The sequence below is a fragment of the Myotis nattereri genome, assembly GCF_964212035.1.
Source record: "Myotis nattereri genome assembly, chromosome: 7".
Lineage (NCBI taxonomy): Eukaryota > Metazoa > Chordata > Mammalia > Chiroptera > Vespertilionidae > Myotis > Myotis nattereri.
The window spans coordinates 36,360,791-36,384,309 of NC_138082.1; the positions used below are offsets into that span (position 1 = coordinate 36,360,791).

Below are 23,519 nucleotides of genomic sequence, written 5' to 3' on the forward strand. Positions count from 1 at the left end.
ATTTGGAATCAGGGCCTCATAAAGTAAGTTGGAAAATATTTCCTCCTCCTCTGTTTCTTGGGAAGTGTTTTAAAATTTGGTGTTATTTTTTTCTAAATGTTGGTAGGATTCACTAGTGAAGTTATTTGAATCTGCAGTTTCCTTTGTGAGAAACGTTTTGATAATAAATTCAGTTTCTTTAACAGGTATAGGGCTACTCAGAGTTCCTCTTCAGTCTGTGGCTGTCTCTCCTGCCCATGTTGTGTTTGTCCTTGGCTCCTGAGGCCATGGGCTCTGCACCACTTATGTGCTAGCAGATACTTCCAAGGGAAATCTGGGTAGAATGTCAGGCTAATTTGAATACATGTCTCTCAGTAATCAGGCCCCTTTGGGCCATGGCTGCCTTGGTATCTTTCTGGCCATCACACAGATATGTTGGAGATATAGGGTGCAGCTTTTCTAGCCATTCTAGGTGGGAGGGTTGGCCTCCAACAATCTACTTCACCATTGTCAGATGCAGAAATTTTTGGTCTTTTTGTTTATTTTTGCTGGGTATAGAATATTAGGATAGCCATTATTTTCTTTCAGCATTTTTATAGTTTCACTAGGGGCCCAGGGGAACTTGAAAGGAACTGTGGGCCGTAAGGCTGCGGTGGGCACAGGGGTGGGTCTTGGCCCATCCTCCGCACCCCCACCCGGCCCCTCCTGCCGTGGCCTCCAGTCCTCTGTCTGCCGGCAGCCCTGCTTCGGCCGCCACCACTCCCACACTCTGACGGTGCTGGCCTCCCTCGCAATAGCGGGTGAGAGCGCAGGGCCGGTGCTGTCAGCGGGTGCGAGTGGCGGCTGCTGCCCCGATCACCCCTCAGGAGCAGGGGGAGGTGGAGAAGCCCTCAGGGATGATTGGGGCTGGCAACCACAACTCCCACCCGCTGACGATGCTGAGCGATTGGGTGAGTGATTCAGACTGGTGCTGGGCACCAGCAGCAGGTATGAGCACCGGGCGCGATCATGTGTGCTGGAGCAAAGAATTTTCAGTAACCACCATAGGCTCGCCCCAAATCAGTGACCGGGGTCCCACTCACCTGCTCCACCATCCCGCCATGGCCAACGCCCACCATGTTCCACACGCACCCCCTGGTGGTCAGTGCTCATCATAGCGACTGGTTGTTCAGTTGTTCCACTGTTCGGTCTATTTGCATATTCAGGTTTTATATATATAGATTCCACCATCCTCTGACTGTCATTGTTGCTATTTGGAAGTCAAATGTCAGACTTATTGTTGCTCGTTTAAATGTAATGTCTCAGGGGAGGGGGGTTTGCCCCTCTGATTTTAAAAATATTTTCCTTTATTTTGGTATTTGGAAACTTAGAACTAAGATATATCTATGTGACATTTTCATTGTCTTTATCTTTTTAGGGTGTTATGGCTCATTTTAAATCTGTGGCTTGATGCATTTTATTAGATTTGCCAAATTTCTGTCTGGTGTCTGTTCAAATATTCTCTCTTCTCTCCCTCTGCAACTTCAATTATACATATGTTAGGCCTTGCCCTATGTGTCTGTTACACTTTTTTCTGTATTTTCCATCATGTTTTCTTTTCATGATTCAGTCTGAATACATTCTTTTGTCTGTCTTCCAGATTATTAGACCTCTGTCTAATCTGTCATTGAAACATTATATTTATTAATTTTGCTTATTGTATTTTAAAATTATGTTGCTTATATTTTGTTTCTACTTCTATGGTAAAATTCTACATCTTGCCATTCACATTCTTGAACATTTAATCACAGCTATTTTAAAGTTTAAAGAGACAAGGAGGTATCTGTGTTTATTTGATGTTCTTACACATGGTTTTTGCCACGTGATCTTCTGATATCCCTGGTAATGTTGATCAAATGTCAATTATCATATTTTAAAACTATAGAAATAATTTGATGATGCTATTCTTCCAGAGAGGATTTACTTTTGATTCTAGTAGGTAGTGAGGGTAGATGATCACCATAATCCATGATTGAGGGATGGTCTGTTCTGATCCACCTCTATTACTAGGGTGAAGCCCTTCTGTGCATACAACTAGAAACCTGGGGTGTTTATCAGGATCCTTCTGCTTCAAAGGCTCTGAATTTAAGTTTTTGGCCCCCTAAGATCATAATATTGCCAGAAGCTGTCCTTGACTTCCCAATTTCTCAGCCTAAACTTTTAAATCAGCACATTCTCTGAAGAGGGACAAGATACCTAATGATGTGGGCTCAATCCCTTCTCTCCAAGATCTCAGATCCTTCCATCCCAGCTGACCTGGCAGCTCCGCAGGCCTTACTCAGATTCCATGGTGTATTTTATCTAGATTTTTGTGATGTTGTTGGTGGAAGTGTTAGTCTGTAGCAACCTGGTCCTCTGTCACCTTCTACTGCCATTTCTGTGCAATTTTTCCTGCCCCCTGGACACTTGTGGTCTAACCAAGATTACCATGTAGACTGGAAGCTGGGCATGCTCAGTTCAGTAACTCCTCCATCATGGTCACAGGCGCGGAGGCCTCTGCTGCGTTAGCCCGTGAGCACTCTGAGGTCCCATGTGTCTCATAGTCACTCTCCTCTACCTTTTCTTCACTCCATTCTGCATGACACCACTTCTTCTGAAGTCCTGCTTTTCCTTGAAGAGGCCCCGCTCACCCTCCCACTCGCTCTTTCTCTGCTGGACTCTCCCCTGCCCCCTCCTCTAGGTCACATGCAAGAAACAGGCCCTGGAGGAGCAGCTGGCCCAGAGCCTGAGGGACCAGGAGGCGCAGATGGACACTCTCCGGACGGCCCTTCAGGAGAAGGAGGCTTTGTTGGAGGAGCGAGCTCAGCTGCTGGCCAAGCAGGAGGCCCTGGAGAGGCAGGGCCGGCTCACGGCTGAGGAGGCAGCTGATCTCAGGTACCCAGGGGCTATGGACAGGGTGTGTGTGCCTGGCCTTGCCTCGGGGAGGCTGCAGTGCGGCAGGGGGCAGGCATTCACCTAGCAATGGTGGGCCAGGGAGGGTATGTTTGCATGGCAGAGAGACTGTGAGTGAGGTGGGCCCAGTGAGAGTTCTGGGTGGCCTTTCTGTGAGAGGTGGCTGCACCGGCAGGTGGCAAGTTGCAGAATGACAACATGGAATGTCTTACTCGTGGATCTGAGACGTTTAAGGTATACATGGCTTCAGGCAAGGCTGGATCCAGGTACTCCCACAGTGCCCGTAGGACCCTGCCTCTCCCCCCTCAGTGCTGCTCAATCCTGAGGAGGTCTGGTTCAAGGGCTCAGGGTGAGAGGTGGCAAGGTGGTCAGTGGCTCCTCCAGGCTTCCTCCTCTAGCAGACACAGAGTGCCCTTCTCCCCACAAGGCCCAAGAGTTGCTGCCATTAACCATCCTGAGCTACTTCATGTCCCTGAACCAATTCAGTGAGTCACAGGGCTCAGATTGGCTTGCCGGGTCATATGCTCATCCCTGGAGTCGGGGGGAGGGGGTGTCAGCCCCAGGGAACTACCAAGCAGAGAGTGGGGCCACAGTGAGCTCAGTGACCATGGGGCCACTTCCAGAAGACATGGAATGGGCACTTTAGGCAACACCAGGGGTGCCCTGCAGGCTGTGCCTCGTGAGCTGACCTGGTCCCATAGCCTCTGGACCTTTTGGGCCCTTCTCAGGAATATCCGAGTACTTTTCTAGAAAAGATTTCCTCCTGGAATGCCAGAATCTGGGGGTCCTTGTACATCTTCTCAGACAATCCTCTCCTCAAAATGAAAGCTTTTGGAAATTGATAAATGAAAGCTTGGTGGAAATTGATGAAACTTGACTAAGGCTGGGGTGGGTTGTCAGAAGCAGAGGGTCACAGGACCCTGCCCACCGCCTCCTAGGCCCACAGTGCTCAGAGGGCAGTGTGGTTGGAGGCCCTTTTCCTCCCACCAGCATGAGCTGCTGGATCATGGGCCCTGGATCATGGGCCCTGGTCAGTGGTTTCGGGAACCTGGGATCCTGCACCAACTCGAGCCTGACTCCTGGGCCCAGGACCCCTGCACAGTCACATACCCACCAAACAGCATTTCAGGATGACCCATCTGAGCTGCTGATGACAGGGCTGCTCGGGACTTGTCCCGAAACCATGTCTGCCTGGCACCCGCGGTGCGTGTTTATTTCGCTGGGGTGGGACTCTCTGGCCGGCTCAGTTTTCAAGAGTTCCCAGACCGTATTGATGACCGCTCAGCGTGAGCGGTCCTGCTCCAGGTCTCCTGGTGAAACCTCCATGGTCAGCTTGATGTGGGAGGGCCCCAGGCCCTGGGGACACGCCCTCAGTTCACAGGGTGCCAGCATGCTGTTCAGTCTGGGAGATGGACTGGGTTCCCTGCCTGCATACCCCACGCTCACCCTGGCTGGCCTCGGGAGGCTGAGCTGCCTGTGGGCTCCTGTGGAGGGTAAGACTAGACATGCCCTTAGATTCCGGCCTCCAGGTGCAGATTCTGAGCAGCAGAGGAGACCTGGAGGGCCTCTGGGTGGAGGAAGGTTCTGGGTAGGGAAAGCAGTTTAGGTAGAGAGAGTGGGGAACATGTGGGTGCTGACCAGGTAGGGACTGGAGGGGGAACCAGGGTCTCAGAGAAGCAAAATTTCTGAGCTGTGCAGGTATCGGGCCCCTGGAAGGTGTGAAAGTGCCCAACCCCCAGTAGTGGTGGTAGCGGTGTGAACCTAGCGAGGCTGCCCAAGGCCCACGGCCTGCCCTGGCTCATGGGCTATCGTGGGGCTGCGCATTGGCCATTTGTGTGCTCATGTGGGATTTGTGTTCAGTGTCTGTGGGGTGCCCATGTGTACGTCACCCAGCACAGCAGAGCAGAGCAACACTTAAAACATGCTCACTGGCTGGTTGATGCTAATGGGTTGGCTGTGTTCAAGCCACCTCCCCAGAAATGGGGGCTGCTGTCAGGGCTGTGCTCGTCCCAGGTCCTTCTGAGCGTGCGCGTGGGTGCAGAGGCGCGAGGCAGCTTCTCCTATAATGGAGCCACACGTGTGAGGTTCTGCTTCTCAGAGCAACTCTTTAGGTGAAAGCGTTTCCTCATCCTCCTTACGACTGACAACGTGCCATCATTTCCACAACACTCTGCCATCCGCCAGCTCTGAAGACAAGTGCAGCTCCCCAGCCACCGTGAGCACCCTGTGCAGCGTTGTTGGTCCAGTGTGTTTCTAAGGTGCTAACACCCGAAGGTGGGGTTGCTGCTAGAGGTCAGGCACCCTAACCAGCACTGGGTATTATCCTTGCTTCAGTCTTTTGGTAATTGAGTGCCTGGTTGTGGTTTTAATTTCCTTGAGTACTGAAGAAGGTTAGCAAGTTTCATATGTTTATTAACCATCTGTGGATTTTTGTGTGAATAACAGTCATTTTTCTCATTTTTCTGTAGAGTCAGCGGACTTTCTGTCATTGATTAGTAGGAGCTTTTTGTATATGATGGCTATGGGCCCTGTGTATATTTAGTGCAGATTTTTTTTTCTTCAAGTCTGTTCCTTATCTTTTAAGTTGGTTTGTGGAATCTTTTCTGCAGGAAAGCGCTCCCTCCCTATCTTGAAGTATATTCAGACCTATCAGCTTCTTTATTTTTATCTTCTGTTGTTTGTGTCTTTCTTAAGAAGATTATAAAATACCCTTCTGTATTTTTTTCTACTACCTTTACAGTTCTAAGTGCTTTAGTTATTATTGTTGTTGTTTCTGTTTGTTTGTTTGTTTTTGTATTTTTGTGGGGTTTTTTTTCATTTAGCTTTTCATCCACCTGAAACGTTTTTTGTGTGGGATCAATTTGTTATTACAGATTTAAGATGAAAGAAATGTCCTCTGTTTATTCTCTGACTTACCAGCCTGGCTTTGGCAAGCTCTGTCCTGCCAGCAGCAAATGGGATCGCTTGGTGACTGGCCCGCTGTTTGATGGTTCTCCACAGGGCCGAGCGGGATGTGCTGGAGAGCAGCCTCTTTGAGGCTCAACAGCTGGCAGAGCAGCTGCAGGCACAGCAAGAACATCTGGAGGGAGAGGCCCAGAGCGCCCGGCAGGCCCGGCAGGCCCTGCAAGGTGCTCCAGCAGCCCCGCCTGTCTCTCTTCTCCCCACATGGCCCAGAAGGGCCCCTTCCGTAGAGCTCAGTCCCAAAGTGTTGCTCCCACTGCCTGGTCCCCCAGGAAGGGCACCAACTCGGGCCTGGAGCTCCTGGAGCTAAATGGGTTCATCTGTGAGGGGTGGCCTGCCCAGTCTGCTTCCCAGGGTCTAGACCTGGGTCAGTGTGGCAGCCCCTGCCCCATTCCCTGAGCTCCCACCCCTGCTCAGCCCACCTCACCATGTGTGGCTCACCCAGCCCCTAGGCCTGGCCATAGCCAGAATACATGCTGTGGTGGGACTTTGTCCCTGCCTGCTTGGGCAGCATCCTCAGAGCAGGTAGCTGTCACTCCACAGGGGGCTTGCACAGGCCACAGGGTGTTCCATGGCATGGGGCCCTGTGGCCAATCCTGGATACATATGTCACTTTGCAGTAGAATTAGAGCAACTGAAAGGCACCTGGGAGGTCCAGGAGACGAAGCTGGAGTGGGACATTGGGCAGCTACAGCGGCAGATGGCGCAGCAGGAGCGGGAAGCACAGCTGGCCCTGGAGAGCCAGGCACTGGCCCACTGTGAAGACATCGCACGGCTCCAGAGGGAGAAGGTCTGCTTCCCTAGGCCACCAGTTGCTGCCACTCCTGGGAATTTACATGTCCCAGATCATGGAAGACCCTCAGGGGAGGGGTCCTAGGAGACCAGGCAGGAGGCAGAGGTGCCAGGCCACACTCAGGTGGGGGCCAGAGAGGGCCCTTCATAGATAAGGTGGGCAGCTAGGTCATGGGGCTGAGCCAGTGTGGCTAGGTCCTCTCCTTCGAAGGAGGGGCCAGCTGTGGGCATTGACTGACCTGGCTGCAGGTTGAGGGCCGAAGCTGGAGGGCGTTTCATCACCCATCCGAGCCATCCCACTGGCCAAGACTCCTGCAGGCCTTGTTTGACATGCCTGCACACCTCATGCATGTCACTGGTGCGTGGCATGCCGTGGAGGCTCAGGAAAGGCCTTTGAACTGTTAGTTCATGTCAGATAGAGGAGGTGGAGGTGGAGGCCCAGAGAGCCCCTTTGCAGCTCTTGCTTCAGTGACACGGTGTGTGAGACAAGGGGCTTGCAGCCAGCTCGACAATCCCTGGGGACCTGTCTTGCCCTGGAGTCCCATGAACCAGGTCTCACTCAGACCACAGGCACTGCTGGTCTCACATGTCCTGACCTGTATGGTCCTCACAGCCTGTCCCTTCGTCTTGGCCCAGGAGACCCTCAGTCTGTCTCTGACAGAGGAGAAGAAGGTGGCAGCATGCAGGTTGGAACAGGAGAAGGAGCTGGTGGCAAAAAGTGCAGCCAAGAGGGAGGCTCTGAAGGAGGAAATTCAGAGCCTGAAGCATGAACGGGATGAGAGCCTCCTCCAACTAGAACATGAGATGCAACAGGTAATGGGGGGACTGTGAGGCAGTGGATGTGCTCACTTCCACCTCACCACGCCTCCTCTGGCCCAGCAAGAGGGCTGTGTAGGGGAAGCCTTTCCAGGTCACTGCTACTGTAGTGCTGGTCTTCCACAGCAGTCCTGGAGGACAGACATTCACCCACGCACCTATCCACCCATCCATCCATCCACCATCCATCTACGCACCTATCCACCCATCCACCCATCTGTCCATCCATCCATCCATCCATCCATCCACCCATCCCTTTATCCATCTATCCATCCTTTCATCTGTCTATCCATCCATTCATCCATCTGCTCATGTATCTATCTGTCCATACATCCATGCAACTCAACTGTCCCTCAACTTCTTGTCCATTAACCATTCATTCACCTGACTCCATTCTTCTATCCACACACCCAGCTGTCCACCCACGTACATGGCGATCTCTCCACATACTCAATTGTCTATTCACACACATCACTGTTCATCAATTCATCAATTTGCTTAAACATCCATCCAGCTATTCATGTACCCAATCTTCCATCAACATGACTATCCATCCACTCATCTGACCATCCACCTATCCAACCACTCACTTGACCATCCATCTATTTCTTCATTTAAACAGCCTTCTCTCTGTCCACACACTCAGCTGTCCATTCATATCCACCATTCATCCGACTATACATCCATCTATCTGATTAGCCAGCCATTCATCCATCCATGTATCCAACTACTCTTCTGACTATCCTTCCATCCCCCGGCTATTGAGATTCAGACACTGGACATGTAAAAGTTACCTTCTGAGTCCAGGCTCTTCATTTTACTGTGACACCGTGAAGTATTCACTGTCCAGTGAATGGAAGGACAAGTAAACGTATTCAATGTGTTGTCACATAAAGTGATAGAACTCTCAGGTGTTGGCACAAATTACAAACCACAGGGGATGGGTTCCAGTAGCAGGAGTCACCAAGGTTTATTGTCAGACTCCATGCATTTTTAACTTGCTTCTCTCAACATGCTGAGGTACATGCTCTTATTAGCCCCATTTTATTGGTGAGAAAAGTAAGGTTCACACATGGTGACCACCTTGCCCCAGCTTGCACAGCACACTGGGGTCTGTGCTCATAGCTGTTCCACCCTCCGCTTCCTGAGGAGGAGGAGGAAAAGGCTTTGTAGCTGTGGTGGCCTTGGGGGAGGGAGAGTGAGACTGTAAAGGAGGAGCAGGAGGTGGTTGGGTAGGGAGGGAAGGGAATTTGGGGAATGTCTGGGGATGGCACAAAGGACTGTGCAGAAGCCCTGAGTTCAGTGATTCTCCAGAATCATCTAGAGAACTCAAGAAAGTGCTACACTTATGATTACAGAGTTATTTAAAGGACATAAATCAGGACCACTCCAATGAACAGACATGTGGGATGAGGTCTCTCCCCTGGAATCAGGCACATCACCCTCTGGCATATCAGGGTGGTCTAGGGTTTTCACTGGGGTCCTCCTATAGGTGTGATTGACAGAATCACTGGCCACATGATGAAACTCAGTCCCCACACCTTCCCCGAGGCTGGGAGATCTCAGTGGCTCACAGTCCCAGTGTTCTAATCCATGACTGGTGGGGCATGGCCACCCCCTCCCCAAACTATGTCAGGCAGCCATGAGTCACCCCTTAGAGTAAATCAGGTGCGGTCCTAGGGCCCAGGAATAACAAAGACGCTCCTCTCTTGGTGAATTCCAAGGGTTTAGAGCAGGGGTGGGCAAACTTTTTTACTCGAGGGCCACAATGGGTTCTTAAACTGGACTGGAGGGCCGGAACAAAAGCATGGATGGAGTGTTTGTGTGAACTAATATAAGTTCAAAGTAAACATCATTACATAAAAGGGTACGGTCTTTTTTTTTTTTAGTTTTATTCATTTCAAGCGGGCCGGATGCGGCCCGCGGGCCGTAGTTTGCCCACGGCTGGTTTAGAGGCTCCTCCCAGGACAAAAAACAGACCAAATCTTATTATGAAAGAGCCTCCCAGAGATCGCTGTGCACAGAAGAGCAAATAGAAATACACATGGCTATCCCGCCTCTGTAACACGACAAGTACACGCATTTTCAGGGATCAATCTATGTTGGGAGTCTTTCCACATCGTATGCTCAGGATTTGCTTATCCTCCTCATAGCCTCGTGAGGTCCTCAGATGCTTGTATCACGATTGTTTTGTTGGCCCCCCATCGGCAGACATCTGGTTTATTTCCAGTTTGTTGCTGTTATGAATGATATAATGAACAATAATCAGTGACCCTGAGCAGGTCATCCCACTCATGTACACGCAGGTCTCCAGGCCACCTGCCCCAGTGGGCCTGGGCCTCCAGAGACCCATGCACCTGTGACTTTGATGGTCATTGACAAATTCCTTCTACCTTCTGCAGCCCTGTGGGGGGCGCTCACCTGCACCCCTCACCCTTAGTGACACAGCATTTTCAGAGGTTCAGAATCATTAGTGGTCCCCACTCTGTGCTCTGTAGGAAGTGGTGACTGGAGGGGTTGGGGGACTCCAGGGAGAAGGGCTCTGTGAAGCCCCTGAGCTGTGCTGGGAAGGAGCAGGTATTAGACAGGTGCACGGCGGGTGGGGGAGGGGGGGGCGGGGCGGGGGGGAGAGGTGGTGCACCTGGTGGGGTCGGAGGGACTGCCTGAGTGCAGGCACGAAGGCTGGACCATGTCATATAGGACAACAGGCTCCCACCCCCCACCCCCCAGACGTCGCTGTCTCTGGGGTACTGCCCCCTCCAGAGCAGGGATGTGGAACCAGGAACATGCTGTGTCCCACCAAGGGCTTCAGCACCCAGTAACCCACTGTCACGCCAGGCCCTGTCTCTGAAAGAAGCAGAAAGGAGCCTGCTGCAGCAGGAGCTCTCCCGGGCCACTCGGGAGCTGAAGCAGGTGCAGCAGGAGGCCCATGGCCAGCAGGAGCAAGCAGAGGTGAGCCCTGTGTGCCCCCATCAGCCAGAACCCAGGCACTGGCCTGGCCCCTGCAGTGCCCGGGAGGCGCTGGCAGAGCCCCAGATGCACCCCTTCCCACCTTGTCCCAGGTATACACTCCCCCTCAGCCCCCCTCTGAGCCTCAGTTTCTCTTGGGTATCTCTAGGCTTCTTGCTGGGAGGGAACATTGTCTTGATGGGAAGGAAAGGCTGAGGAAGGTAGTCCCTGCCCCACAGAAGGCACCAGGGACTCCACATGAGCCAGCATCAGAGTGGGCAGAACCCAGGCCTATGCCCCCAATCCACTGGCCCCCAGCCTTGCCTGTCTGGACACTTGAACATAACTGCAGGAAATCTGACTCGCTGGAGGGACCCCTTTCAAAGAAGAAACCAAACCAGAGGAAGGACACGCACGGAAAATCCCATAGAGCCTGAAGTGAGGCAGCCACCGTGGGCCGGGAGAGACCCCAGGAGGCAGCTGCCTGCTCTCGACCAGGGAACAGAGGCCCACAAATGCATGGAAACTGCTGCAGGCTGCAGCTGGGGTCGCCTAGGCCCCTGACTCCTCTTCAGGACCCCATGTCTAGGGCAGGCCAGGCAGCAGCATTTAGGACTCTGGAGAGGGGAGGGGCAGCAATGATGGGGCCCTGTGTCCTCACCCCACGAATGGGACTGGGCACCCACTGCCATTGCTGGCAGGGTGGCCTCAGCCATTTGTGAAGTGGGCAATGCGGAGGCAACAGCCCACTCACAGGAGGACTGCACTGCCTGCAGTTGGGGTCAGACAGCTGTCCTGGGGGCTGGCCCTGAGTAGACACAGGCTGCAGGTACCCTCCAGGACAGAGGGGGACACAGCCCCACCTCTAGCCGCACCCACACAGCCTCACGGGGCCAGCTCTGTCCCCTCTGCTCTGCCTTTGTCCCTCCAGCCCCGGTCACCTTTCCTGTCCAGTGCTGCTCTTTCACTTTTAACCTCGGTGATCCCTGTTCACCCTGGTCCCTGGCATGTCCTCGTCCCAGGGGCACAGTCATATGCTCCCTGGCCTTGAGTGAATGACTCAGGAGTCCGTGAATGAGTGTGTGGACGAGTGTGGACTGCTCTGCCAAGCCCGGAGCTCCCTTCCTGAGCTGCAGGGGTGGGAAGGCCTGGCTGGGAGGCCATGAAGTTCGCTGTGACCTATGGACAGGGGGCAGGGGGCTATGCAGTGGACAAGGGGCTGCACTTAGAAGTTGGTTGCCAGGGTGTCTCTGTCCCCTCCTGCCTGCCGGGTGCCCAGATCCCAGTCACTCTGAGCGGAGCTGGGGAGGAACTCCCGGCACCGAGGCACCAGCACTCAAGGGAGCCTTGCCCAAGATCCTCGCTCCCTGGATCCCTGTCAGGCTCTGTCCCACCCCCTAGCAGATGGCCCTTCCATGTGCACAGCCAAGAGGGAGTGGGGGGCCCTGGAATTGTGTCCTCCTTCCTGCCCATGCCCCCCCCACCCCCCACCCCCCCACCCCCCCCTCCCCACCCCCGCAGATGCTCCTTCAAACCCTCTCAGGCAGCAGGAAACTAAGAAAGCCGCCCCGCCCAGACCCTGGGAACTCCCCCAGCTCTCAGGGGGGCCTCCCTCACTCTGGCTGAGTGTCCCCTTGGATGGCCTGCCAGCCAGCGGGTTCTTCAGGGAGCTCATTAAGGGTCCTTTTGCCACCTTAGCTTGGAAAATGAAAATGAAAACCCACTGAGAGAGGAGGGAGAGAGAAAGGCCAGCCAAGGAACACCAGTTGCAGGCGACGTAAGAACAAGCCCAACGAGGGTGGAGGGGCTCATGGAGACAGAGGAGGCTCCCTCACCAAGAGCAGAAGGCACGAGCCCTAGCCTGTTTGGCTCAGTGGTAGAGTGTCGGTCCACAGATCGGGGGTTGCTGGTTCGATTCCTGGTCAAGGGCACGTACCTGGGTTGCAGGGTTGTTCCCCAGCTCACAGTCCCCAGTAGGGATGCGTGCAAGAGATAACCAATTGGAAAGTCTCTCTCTCTCTCTCTCCCCTTCTCCCCCCTCCCTTCTATTCCCTCTTTTTAGCAATGGAAAAAGATATCCTCAGGTGAGGATTAACAACAATAACAAAAAAAGAGCAGGAGGCACGAGCTGATAGAGCCCAGCCCACCAGTGCCCTGAGCGGGGGAGTGGGGCATGGAGTGTGTGTCCCAGAGACGGGTTCAGGGCAGCCGAAGGGGCTCCTGTGCCTCCTGGGAGAAGGAAGCCTGCTAAGGAAACCCTCAAACTACCCTGGGTCCCAGTACAGAGGCTGGGCTGGGTGGGCCTGGGGCACAGGTGAGCAGGTGACATCCTTGCTCTTGGACAAGGAGGTGCCTCCTCCCAGTGCCCATCAGTTAGTGCCAGGGAGGAGCATCTTGGGTGCTGTGGCCTAAGAAAAGCACATTTGGCCGGGCTGAGTTCTGAACGGATGTCTGGCCGCCTGAGCATGGCCTGTGGTCCCTGCAGGAACGGCCCTGGGAGGACTGGGAATGTTACCTAATCCCACCTGCCTGTTTGAAAGTTCCGGCTGATGGAGGGGTTGCTGTGGTCACCTGCACTCAGGGATAGGGCCGCTCTCCTCTCCTCCAGCCACTGCCGTGTCTGCTGGGGGGTCCAGCCTTCTTGCCCTACACTGATAGTGGGACCCTGGAAGCACCTTCCCTGGGACACCCCAGGCCAAGGGCCACAGGCTGAGGGGTGCCCTCCTGTGCCCCACAAACCCAAGAGGGCAGAGGCTCAGCTCCTGGTGCAAATGCCAGCCCCCGCCTGGCTGCAGGCGCCCAAGTCCAGTGTCACCTGAGGGCAGGGTATCTTTTCGTTTGCCAAGTGGCCATTCCTGGCTACTCACTGTTCAGCAAAGCGGGCCTGATAGCAATGATTTAGGCAGGAAAGAGGTCGGCCCTGGAGAGCCCTGCCCTGGCAGCCTGGGGATCCCAGAGGAAAGGCCCAGGGGACAAGGAATGGGTCAGCCCCTTCCCTTAGGGATGCCCCTTGGGGCCTCTGCCCCACCCTTCACCACTGTGTCCACTCTGGACCTGGCATTGGTGGCACTGGCTGTAGCCAGGACAAGAACCGTCCCGTGGAGCCCCAGTCCCTGCTCTGGTCCCCACCTGCCTTGTGCTGCCGAAGCAAGCTGCCCATCTGGTCCCAGGACTTTGTGTGGCTGCCCGTGTGGCCCCCACCCGCCATGGGTGGCCCCTTGATGCCTCAGTGGCTTACTGCTCCCCCCAGGCCACAGTCAGAGCCACGGAGGCGGAGCTGAAGGCCCTGCAGGCCCAGTTTGAGGAGGCCATCTCGGCCCATCAGAGAGAGACCTCGGCTTTGAGCCACAGTCTCCGGAAGATGGCGGCAGAGCGGAGCAATGCGGGCAGAGAGGTGAGGGGGTGCCCCAAGGGGAGAGAGGGAGGTGCCAGGAGGGGTGAGAGAGGGGAGTACAAGGAGAGGGGAGAGAAGGCAGGTGTGATCTGAGGGGTGGGGAGAGGGAATTGGGCCATTAGCCTAGAGGCCCATCCATCCAACACGCTGTGGGAAGATCCCTGGTGAGCAGCGTGAGGCGTGGAACCCACGGAGCTGAGCCTGGGTGGGGTGAGGCCACCCTGGGGTCTCCTGGAGCAGAGAGGCAGCAGAGGTGCAGGGTGGCCCTGCCTGGGCCTGACATGGCCCCAGAGCCCTGTGATGGTGTCCTGGGTGGGGACAGTCTTGGGCAAAGTGAGCAGGAAAGGCCCCAGCGAGGCCGAGGCCGGGTGGAGCTCGGCAGGCAGGCAGATTGGGGAGGTGTTCCTGAGGTAGGTTTGACAGCACTCGGGCGCCTGGGAGAGGGGAGGGCAGGAGGACACGGGATTGGGGCTGGGGGAGGGTAAGCTGGCGCCCAGGTAGGGCCGGCAGGCAGGGACGAGCAGCTCTAGCGCTCGTGCTCCCTGGGCAGTGTGCCAAGGCTGGCAGGCGGCGCTGACCGTGCTCATGCACTAGCCTGGAGGCTCGGCAGGGGGAGGAGGGGCTCGCCCTCCCCCAGCACCAGGGAAGGCTGGGTGGACGGAGGAAGAGAGCGTGATTTAACATGACAGGCTGTTTACTTTGGCCCCCAAAGAGAAAGGTCTCCTTTCAACAGATTTCAAAGTCAGGCCGGTCAGCGACCACACGGGGAAACAAAATGAGGTTTTAAAACTGGGGGCAGCAGTGGGAGGAGCTGGGAGATGTACAAGTTCAGGTTCTTGGAGAGGGGCCTCCAGAAAGGGAGTGGGGGGACGGACAGGGAGCCTGGGGGGTGAAGGAGAAAGAGGAGCGTGGAAGCGCCCTCACAGGCGCCAGGCTGGCCAGGGTCGCCATGGAAACCATAACATTTTCACAGTCCTTAAACTGAAGGCACATCCAGGCCTCTGGCAGCCCTGACCGAGTCCACACATGTGTGTGTACATGCACACACATGAACCCACTGCATGGCTCACACGCATGCACACCCCATACCTGCATGCACACACGTGTACACAAAAAGTGGCATTGCATACATGCATGCACACACACATGCACTCATGTGTGGGCACAATGCACATGTAAACACATGTGAACACCATGAAGTACACACACACTAGTATATCCAACAGGAGCACATGCACTTCCATACATACTTGCATGCTCATACATAATGCCATGTGTGCTCACACATACATACATGTATGCAGTTGCACAGCCACACAGTCACCATGCTGCATGCACACACACGTGCACACCAATCACACATGTGTGTTGCCATGTGTGCACAAATGAACATGCCACGCAGGCCAGGGCCCTCAACTCCCCTCCCTCCTCTTTGCAGAGCTCTCGACCACCTCCCTGCAGGAGATTTCAAAAGAGGCTGTTTATACAATTTTTAGTAAAGAAATAATTATTATAATCACATTAAGCGATTTGGCTGTAAAATTCCTGTAAAAGGGATGGTTGTTCTCAGGAGACAGAGGGAGGTGGGTGGAGGTGCGGGGGAGGGGCCCTGCATTTGTTTTGCTTGTTTTCATCTCCTTGTCCTGGGAAATGAAAACAGCTTCTTTTGTGATGGATAGGCCCTTTTGCTGGTCCTTGACCTTCTGGGTGGATTTCTGCTGAGCTCAGCGGAAAATGCTCTACACAACTTGTGGCTCCCACATGTGGGGGGTGGGAGGGGAGCAGAGGGGGGGCTCAGGCCCTTCCCAAAAACAGAACAACAATAACAGCAGGCCCGTGCAGGAGCCAGGCCGGCCGGGGCCTGGACAGTGTCCCATAGAAGCAGCCAGCAAAGTGGAGTTTGCTCTTGGCAAACGGGCTTCTTGACATGGCCCAGAGTTCCTGCGGCTTCCCCTCCCTGGCATGTCCCCGCCAGCTTCCTCTGTCTCCTCCTGGGGGACATGCGAATTGGAACAGAGCTTTCTGCAGAGTGTCCTGGTTAGGGCCACAGCCAGCTCAGGAGGCAAAAGACCAGGTGCCCTGGCAGAACCCCCACCCCACAGTCCGGGCATTGAAGGCTGGGCTGCCCCTTCCCCAGGCTTCACTCTCCCCCAGACCCTCCTAGCAGGGCTGAGCCCAGGGCCTTTGTGCCCCAAGGTGAGTAGGGCCCCTGACCCCCACCCACACTTTGGTGTCAGCGGGCTCTGCCTAGAAGCCCCCGGTGTAGGGCCTGGTGCAGGAGAGAGCACAGGTCCTGGTTCCAGGTGGTGGGTGTCCCGCCTGCAGCCTCTGCCCCTCCCTGGGTCAGCTCCCCGAGGTGCGGACTGGACGTGGGAGTCTCCTACCATGGGCCTCGACGGCCCACCTCGAGTTTAGGAGGCTCACACTGGAGCACTCCATGCAGAGCACAGCGAGAACTCCCTGCCCGAGCAGCTGGACAGCCTGGCCCAGTGGCCCTGGTGCCAACGGAGGATTCCAAGGACACCAGAGACCCGCCTCCCACTGCCTCCGGTTCCAACAGGGGCCCGGAGCCGCCGGGGTCAGGAGCCTCAGCATTGACACTGCTGCCCATGCCGGGGCAGACAGTGACCCTGGGTGCCACGCCATGGGGACAGTGCTGATGGGTGGGCAGAGCCGTGTCCCATGAATGGAGTATCCATCAACCCTAAGGTCCAGGGAGGGAGCACAGGACAGGAACAGAACTAGGAGAAGTCAGGGTGTCACCTGCCTGGGCTCTGGGACTGGTCCTGGGGAGTCACCCTGCAACCACGGGTTGGCAGAACCAGGCTGTCTGCTTCTGCAAGCACTTGGGAGAGGAGGCCAGCAGGACACGAGCACGGCAGACCAGAGCCCCAGGCTGTGTGCTGCCTGTGACTGTCCCTAGAGCAGCAGCTCTGCCTGCTGGACCCATAGCTCCTGACCCCCCACCCGGGCTGGCCCATGGCCCCTAGAACTGCACGCTCCTCCTCCAGGCCGAGCAGCTGTGGGCACAGCTCGGGGAGGCCCAGGAGGGGCTGGCTGTGCTTCGCAGGGAGCTGCAGGGCAGTGAGGACAGCCTCGAGGGGCTGCGCAGGGAGGTTGCGGATGCCCACCGTGCACTGGGGGATGAGGCCCTCGAGAAGGACGTGCTGCAGCGCTCCAACGCCGAGCTGCGGGCCGCAGTGCACAAGGCAGAGCAGGAGAAGGCCAGGTACGGCTCCACCATGGACTGGCTGTGGGAGTCCCCCTCGCCCCAAAGCTCCCTGCCCCCCCACCCCACCCCTGGCCGTGGTAGGAAAGGGGTTTCCTACTAAGCTGGGCCAGATGATGGTGGGGGATATACCCGGCAGATCCAGGGTGCCGACTACCCATCCAGAATGATGACTGTTGGCCATGAGGGGGAGACCGGGACACACAGACCCGTCCCTGCCCTCAGGGAGTTCCCCTCCGGCAGGAAAGACGGGCCCCAGTGGCCAGTGGGAAATGGCCGGGGCTGGAGGGAGGGGAGTAGTGGTGAGAGGAGCTGGAGACATAGAGAGGGGCCAGGACAGCTGGGCACTCAAACCCACTGCCCAAAGGTGGCAGGCAGCCCCAAGGAGGCTGGGCTTTGGGACGCCTTAGGCATGTCTCAATAGGGTGAGGTGAACAGCCTGCAGGGTAGCCTGAACGGTGACCATGGGAGACGCCAGAGCCCCCAGGTGGCTCCCCCAGCCCCAGCCAATGACGCTCTGCTCAGTTTACAGCGGTCCAAGGAAGAAAAGGAGCAAAAGGTGCTGGTCCTGGAGGAGGCCCGAGCCGCAGCCCAGAAGGAGGCTGGCAAGCTGAGGGCCAGCCTGCAGGAGGCAGAGCAGGCCCAGTTAGACACCTGCCGGGAGCTCCGGGAGCTCCGCAGTCAGGTGACCAAGCTCTCTGGAGCCTCACACAGGCCGCCCTCCCTCTTCCCCCACCTTGGGGCCCTCCCACCAGGGCACCCAGGTGCCTTGTGCCTTTGGAGCCACCAGCAGAAGGGCTCTGCTCAGACTCACAGGGTTCCTGGGTGGGTCTGCCCTATGGGGCTCAGATGACAAACCTCAAACCTAATGGCCTAAAACAACCTTCTGAGGCTCATGAGCCCTGAGGGTCAGAAATCCAGCCTGAGGGCAGACGGGAGCTTGGCTCTGCCCCACAGCACAGGCACCCTCGGGGAAGCCTCCACAGCAGGGGCTTGACAGCAGGGACTGGGTCTCCTGGAGGCACCTCCTCTCACATGTCCAGTGGCTGATGCTGGTGGTAAGCTGGGCCACCAGGGCTGATGTTGAGCTCTGAGCTCTGCGCTCCACAGGGTCCTGGCCCCAGGGTGGAGGTGCCAGGTGTCTGTGGAGTGGCTGAGGGTGAAGGTCTGAGGGTACTGCACAGACCCCTGTCCAGAGCTGGACTTGGCCTGAGCGTCCCGGAGTGTGGGGAGATGCCCGGGAAGGAGGCTTTTTCCCAGGACACGTGAGCAGAGGCATGGGTGCAGGAGGCTGCCTGAGCTCCTATGAGGGGACGTGGGCCCCCATCAGTTCCGTCCCCATCCCCCAGGTGAAGACGCTGGAGACTGAGAACCAGAGGAAAAGCCAAGAGGTGCGCCAGCTGCAGGCCCAGTGTGCACAGGACTCGCAGCGGCAGCAGCAGAGCTGGCGAGAGGCCCTGGAGCTGCAGAGGCAGGCAGCTGAGGTGGACGCTGCCCGGGAAGACGCCCAGAAGGAGGTAGAGGGCTAAGGGGCCCAGAAGGGGAGGCAGAGGTCCGGGGTCGCCCAGGCCTTGCTCTCACCCTTGTTTCATCACATTTTAGTCAAAGACAGAGTCTCCCCCAGGCAAAGAGAGTTCTGAGCCTGCGGACAGGCAGGGGGATCCAGAAAAGACCAGCTCTCAAGAGCTTCAGGTCTCTGAGCTCACACCTCCACCCAGGCCTGCACACATGTCCCACGCCCCAACACCTGCACACACAGGCACACACTCTCCCATGAGCTCTCCCCAAACGCCTGCACACATGTCCCCACACCCTACCACATTCACTCCCCCCACCAGCTCACACAGCCCCACACCAGCTTGAAAGACCCTCTGTTCAGTCCCAGGCACCGCCCCTCAGGTTCTGTTTGCTGCCGGGCTGTGCTGCCACGGCCAGGTGGCCTCAGACCCCCCACACACAGCCTGAGAAGGTCTCCCTGGGCCTCGGCCTGGGTGGGGCTCCCGGGTTCAGACCCAAAGTCATGTGCAGAGTGGCTATTCTCAAGTACCCACCATACCCAGAAACATGGTTTACTTCCCATGGCCCAGGTGACCCCTGTGTCACCTCACAGCCCCTCACCTCCATCTGTGAATGGGGTCGTTATACTGCGGCCACCCAGGGAGGAAGATGAGATGAGGCCCACCTGCACTGGCGCCAGGCCTCCTACCCGGGGGGTTACAGTCTGGCAGGGGCTACATAGCCTGGAGCTGGGGCCTGGCTGCCTCCCCACAACCTGTGCACATTCCGAGCAGGGGGGGGGGGGGGTCCCTGTTTATTGCCCTATTCACTCACCTTGTGAGAATGGAGAACTGGGGACACAGGCCATGACCAGGATCTGCAGCAGCAAACAAGTGGCCTAATTGGGAGCGGGGCGATGGATAGCAGCAGAAGGACAGCAGGGTCAGGGAGGGCCCCTCTCACCGGGGCTGGGCTGCCCAAAGAAGAAAGGGGAAGGTGGCCCAGCAAGGACAGTGCGGAGAGGGGCTGCCAGGGCCTGAAGTGAAGAGAGAGGGAACAAGGGAGGCCCAGCCAGAGGAGCCGGGGAAGCCACCCAGCGCCTCCCTGCCCCTCAGCCGCCGTGCACTGTGTGTGGGGTGGACGACATTCTATTTTTCCCTGGTCTGATCCACTTGGAAGTCTGTGGTGGGGCACCTGGCACCCTGAGGTTCCCCAGCCCTGGTCTCAGGGGATGCTGGCACAGCCTTTGCTACCACAGGCCCTGAGCAGGCAGACAGCCTGGGCCACGGCCCTGTCTGGCCCAGGTTTTCATGAGGCTGCAGGGGGCTCTCTGCTGCCTGCCCAAATGTACTCCGTGGTCCTGGGGTGCCCTTCCCGACCCGGGCTCAGGTGTCTCCCCTGCCAAACATGGGCTGTGAGGCAGGTCCTTGGTCCCTCCAGCTGTGATATGCCAAAGAGGGGCTGGGGCGAAAGACCCAGGGCCAGTCTTCAGAGGTCCCTTAGTATCCAACCTCCATCTGAGCCCCCACGGCCCTGCCACAGGTCCTGAGGCTGCAGCAGAAGCTGGCGGAAGTGAAGGAGCGGCTCTGTGAGAGCCGCAGGGCTGAACAGAGCCTCCGGGCTGAGCTGCACGGAGCCACCATGAAGCTGCAGCAGGCCAGCAGTGTGACTGACAGCCTCCAGGCTCGCCTGGACAGGGCCTGCCACCGCGCCCATAGCCTGGAGCAGGAGCTGGCCCGGGCAGAGGGTGCCAGGCGGGATGCACAGGGCCAGCTGGGCCGGCTCTGGTCCATACTCTGCTGCGAGCTGGGGCTCCGAGCACAGAGCCCCTCTGCCTCCCCTAAACGGCCCGGCTCCCCCACCAAAGGTCAGTGTCTTTGGTGGCTGCAGGGGGCTCCTCTCCCAGCTCCACCACCTACCTGGGCCACCCCCACCCCTCCCTGGGCCTCACACTCTGCACCATAAGGGCCCGGACCCTGTGCCCCATCCCCGGCTCCCTGTGGGTGGGGACAACAGAGAGAAAGGGAGACAGGGCATCCATGTGCCACTGAGCCCGTCCCCTCAGACCTCACTGTCCTACAGGTTCGGACGGTTCTCAGGGTCGCTCTGGGCGGCACAGTGCCAGCTCCCCTGCCAGGTCCCGCTCACCACTTCGATGGCCTTCACCCGCACCAGGACAGCAGGGCCCAGACATGGACGTGGCCTCTGTGCAGGACGCCCTGAGGGACTTCATGCAGAAGCTGCGGGATGCCCAGCAGGAGCGGGTAAAAAGGGGCAGAGAGGACCTGCCCTGAAGGCTCCGAGCGACAGGAGGGGCCACTCTCTGTGCTGTCCGCCTGGGTCCAGGGCAGGGGCGTCACCATCCCCATGCCTGTCTCCTGAAGAACCATCCCAGGGGCTGGCCACATCACCTGCAGAGTGTCCCCCGTGACCTCTCACACGGGACCAAGCTCCCAGCAGCTACTCACATGGGCTCCCCATCTTGCCACCCCGGGGATGCCCCTCCTAACCTGCCAGGTGGGAGGAGCTATGGGAAAGACTGATAGTCATGGCATGACCTATTGCCCCACTCTACGTGCATACCCCAAACCTAGACATGCGGGCACAGCGCCTCCAAGTCCTCCCCAGGGCCTGTCCTGAGTGCCTCTATAATGCCCACCAGACCCCCAAAACCTCTAGCTCCCCACTCCCCGCAGCCCTGCCTGCTGACCTTTGACCTTCTCCCAGGACAACTGGCGCGCCCAGGTTCGCCACCTGAGCAGCTGGCTGAGAGAGGTGGAGAGGGAGCGTGCCCGAGCCCAAAGCCACGTGCAGCTGCTGAAGACAGCGCTGGCCCAGGCGGAGGAAGGTGACCTCCCTTCCCCACCTGCTCCTGGGGGTCCCCCAGAACACCCACTCCTGGCCTCCAGTGTGCAGTCCTGGGAACAGCTCAGGCTTGGGCCATGGGGTAACACCAAACCAGCACCCCCCCTTCACTGGGGGACAGACTTCCTGAGACTGTGAGAGGCCTCCTCCCTCCATGGCATTCTCTTCCCACCTGGGCTTCTGCACTGGCTGTGCCCAAAGTTGGAGCCTTCCTCCCAGTCACAAGGCCCATCCCCCCATTGGGTCTCTGCCCTCAGAGAAGCCCCTGCCCTGCTGGTCACCCCACTGCATTTCTGTCCCTCACCCCATTAGTGGGTCACCCAGGGAGGCAGGCCCAGGGCCTGAATGTCTGGAAGGAAAGGCCTGAGAGAAGGGTGGGCTGTGGAGGGGCCTGGGGTCCAGGCCTTGAGCTTTGAGGGAGGAGCAAGGTTGTCAGAGGGGAGCCTCTCAGCCCCCACCGTCTAGATGCCAGTCACTAAAACTCCCCAGGCCTCAGTTTCCCAGCCTCTGAGATGGGAGGGGCGATCCCCCGTATGGGAATCCCTAGACCTTGGGAACAAGGCAAGCCACCCTGCTTGCCCCACAGGCTGGCGCCAGGCAGAGAGGGAGGCGGGCAGTGCCCAGGCCACCAGGGCCCTGCAGAAGGAGGTGCTTCAGAGGCTGGAGGGGGAGTACCTGGCAAGTGTGCGGACAGCAGGCCAGGAGAAGAGGCGGCTCCAGGTGGGGACCCCACACCCCAGGGCCGGGAGGGGAAGGAGGAGGCTGAAAGGGCTGCTGGGGAGGGGAGGTTTCAGGTCCCTGGGGGCAGGTGGCCTCAGGGGCACTGGGTTCCCACAGAGCTTATCAGGGCTGTCCCTGCAGAGCTGTATTTGAGGTGGTCCTAACCCTTATTTTACAGATTGGGGAAACTGAGTCCTGGGCAGAGAGTGAGTTGGCCTAGGTGGCAGAGCCAGCCAGAGGCAGACCAGGGGCAGACCCGGCCTCTCTCTGTGACCACACCAGCAGGCATAGCGGCCCTGCCTCGGTGCTCTCTCTCTATGGGGTCAGGTCTATGCTGTTACGGGACTTTTATTTTTTTATCTTCATCCAAGGATGTTTTATTGATTTTGAGAGAGAGAGAGAGAGAGAGAGAGAGAGAGATGGATGTGAGAGAGAAACATCAATCTGTTGCCTCCTGTGCGCACCCCGACCATGGATTGAACCCCCAGCCTAGGTATGTGCCCTGACCCAGAATCAAACCCAAAACCTTTTGGTATATGGGTTGACCCTCCAACCAACCAAGCAGCTCATCCAGGGCCTGTGGGGCGGTTTTTACCCCACGTCACTCACACACGAAGCAGGCTGCACAGGATGGACTCAGTAAATGACCCCATGTGGGCTCTGTGCTGTGAAGGTGGCTGGTGGTCTGCAGTTTCCAGGTGAGGAATCTGGGCCCAGAGAAGGGCCGGCCTGGGTGATGGGGGCCGGCTTCCCCCTCACTGCTCGGCCCCGGAAAGCTGAGGCTCCTTGAGGACTTCGGGGGCATGGGGGACAGTGTGCTTGGAGTGGAGCACTGGCCCTTGGGAGACCCTGGGGGACCAGGGTCTCAGGCCTCACCCTGAGAAGTTGAGGTGGCTGCGGGCAGCAGAGCAGAAGGGATTCATGGGGCAGGACACAGGCTCTCAGCCCCACAAGTGCCACTAGCTGCACGTCACCCCTCTCCAAGCGCCCTGGATGGATGGGTGAGGGAGGACAGGGATGGTCCTGCAGGGGAGGGGCCCGAGAAAGCACGGAGGCGCTCAGCCCAGAAAAGATTTGTAAGACAAAATGTGGTTTCTGTTTCGAGACCCCTCCAGCTGAAGCTGCTGTGGTGATGGGGGCGGGTCACCCCAGGGCCCAGGTGCCTGGCTGAGTGGTGGCAGGACTTGTGAGGTGTGAGGGTCTGAGAAACCAGGAGAGGTAGGGTGGGACTGTGTTCCGTTTTACACATATGTTCACATGTATGTGTCCCATGCACATCTATAATAATAAAAGTGTAATATGCTAATTGTCCTTCTGGACGATCTTCTGGAGGAAGCCAGGGCTTCGAGGGAAGCCCGGGTCCCGGGTGCCAGAGGGAAGCTGGTG

General features: G+C 57.3%; 1 protein-coding gene across 1 annotated transcript in view; it reads left to right on the forward strand.

The window, feature by feature from the left end:
- The window catches only part of CROCC2 (ciliary rootlet coiled-coil, rootletin family member 2), a gene marked incomplete at both ends in the record, with an annotated part of 56,843 nt that overhangs the window by 22,361 nt on the left and 10,963 nt on the right, over positions 1-23,519 (forward strand). The window contains 13 exons of the mRNA XM_081096026.1: positions 2,699-2,892; positions 5,911-6,038; positions 6,492-6,661; positions 7,300-7,476; positions 10,318-10,431; positions 13,679-13,822; positions 16,834-17,051; positions 17,577-17,736; positions 18,401-18,568; positions 20,091-20,415; positions 20,631-20,812; positions 21,276-21,396; positions 22,000-22,133. Of these exons, the coding sequence (XP_080952152.1) occupies positions 2,699-2,892; positions 5,911-6,038; positions 6,492-6,661; positions 7,300-7,476; positions 10,318-10,431; positions 13,679-13,822; positions 16,834-17,051; positions 17,577-17,736; positions 18,401-18,568; positions 20,091-20,415; positions 20,631-20,812; positions 21,276-21,396; positions 22,000-22,133 (2,235 nt within the window). The remainder of the gene's footprint in view (positions 1-2,698; positions 2,893-5,910; positions 6,039-6,491; positions 6,662-7,299; positions 7,477-10,317; positions 10,432-13,678; positions 13,823-16,833; positions 17,052-17,576; positions 17,737-18,400; positions 18,569-20,090; positions 20,416-20,630; positions 20,813-21,275; positions 21,397-21,999; positions 22,134-23,519) is intronic.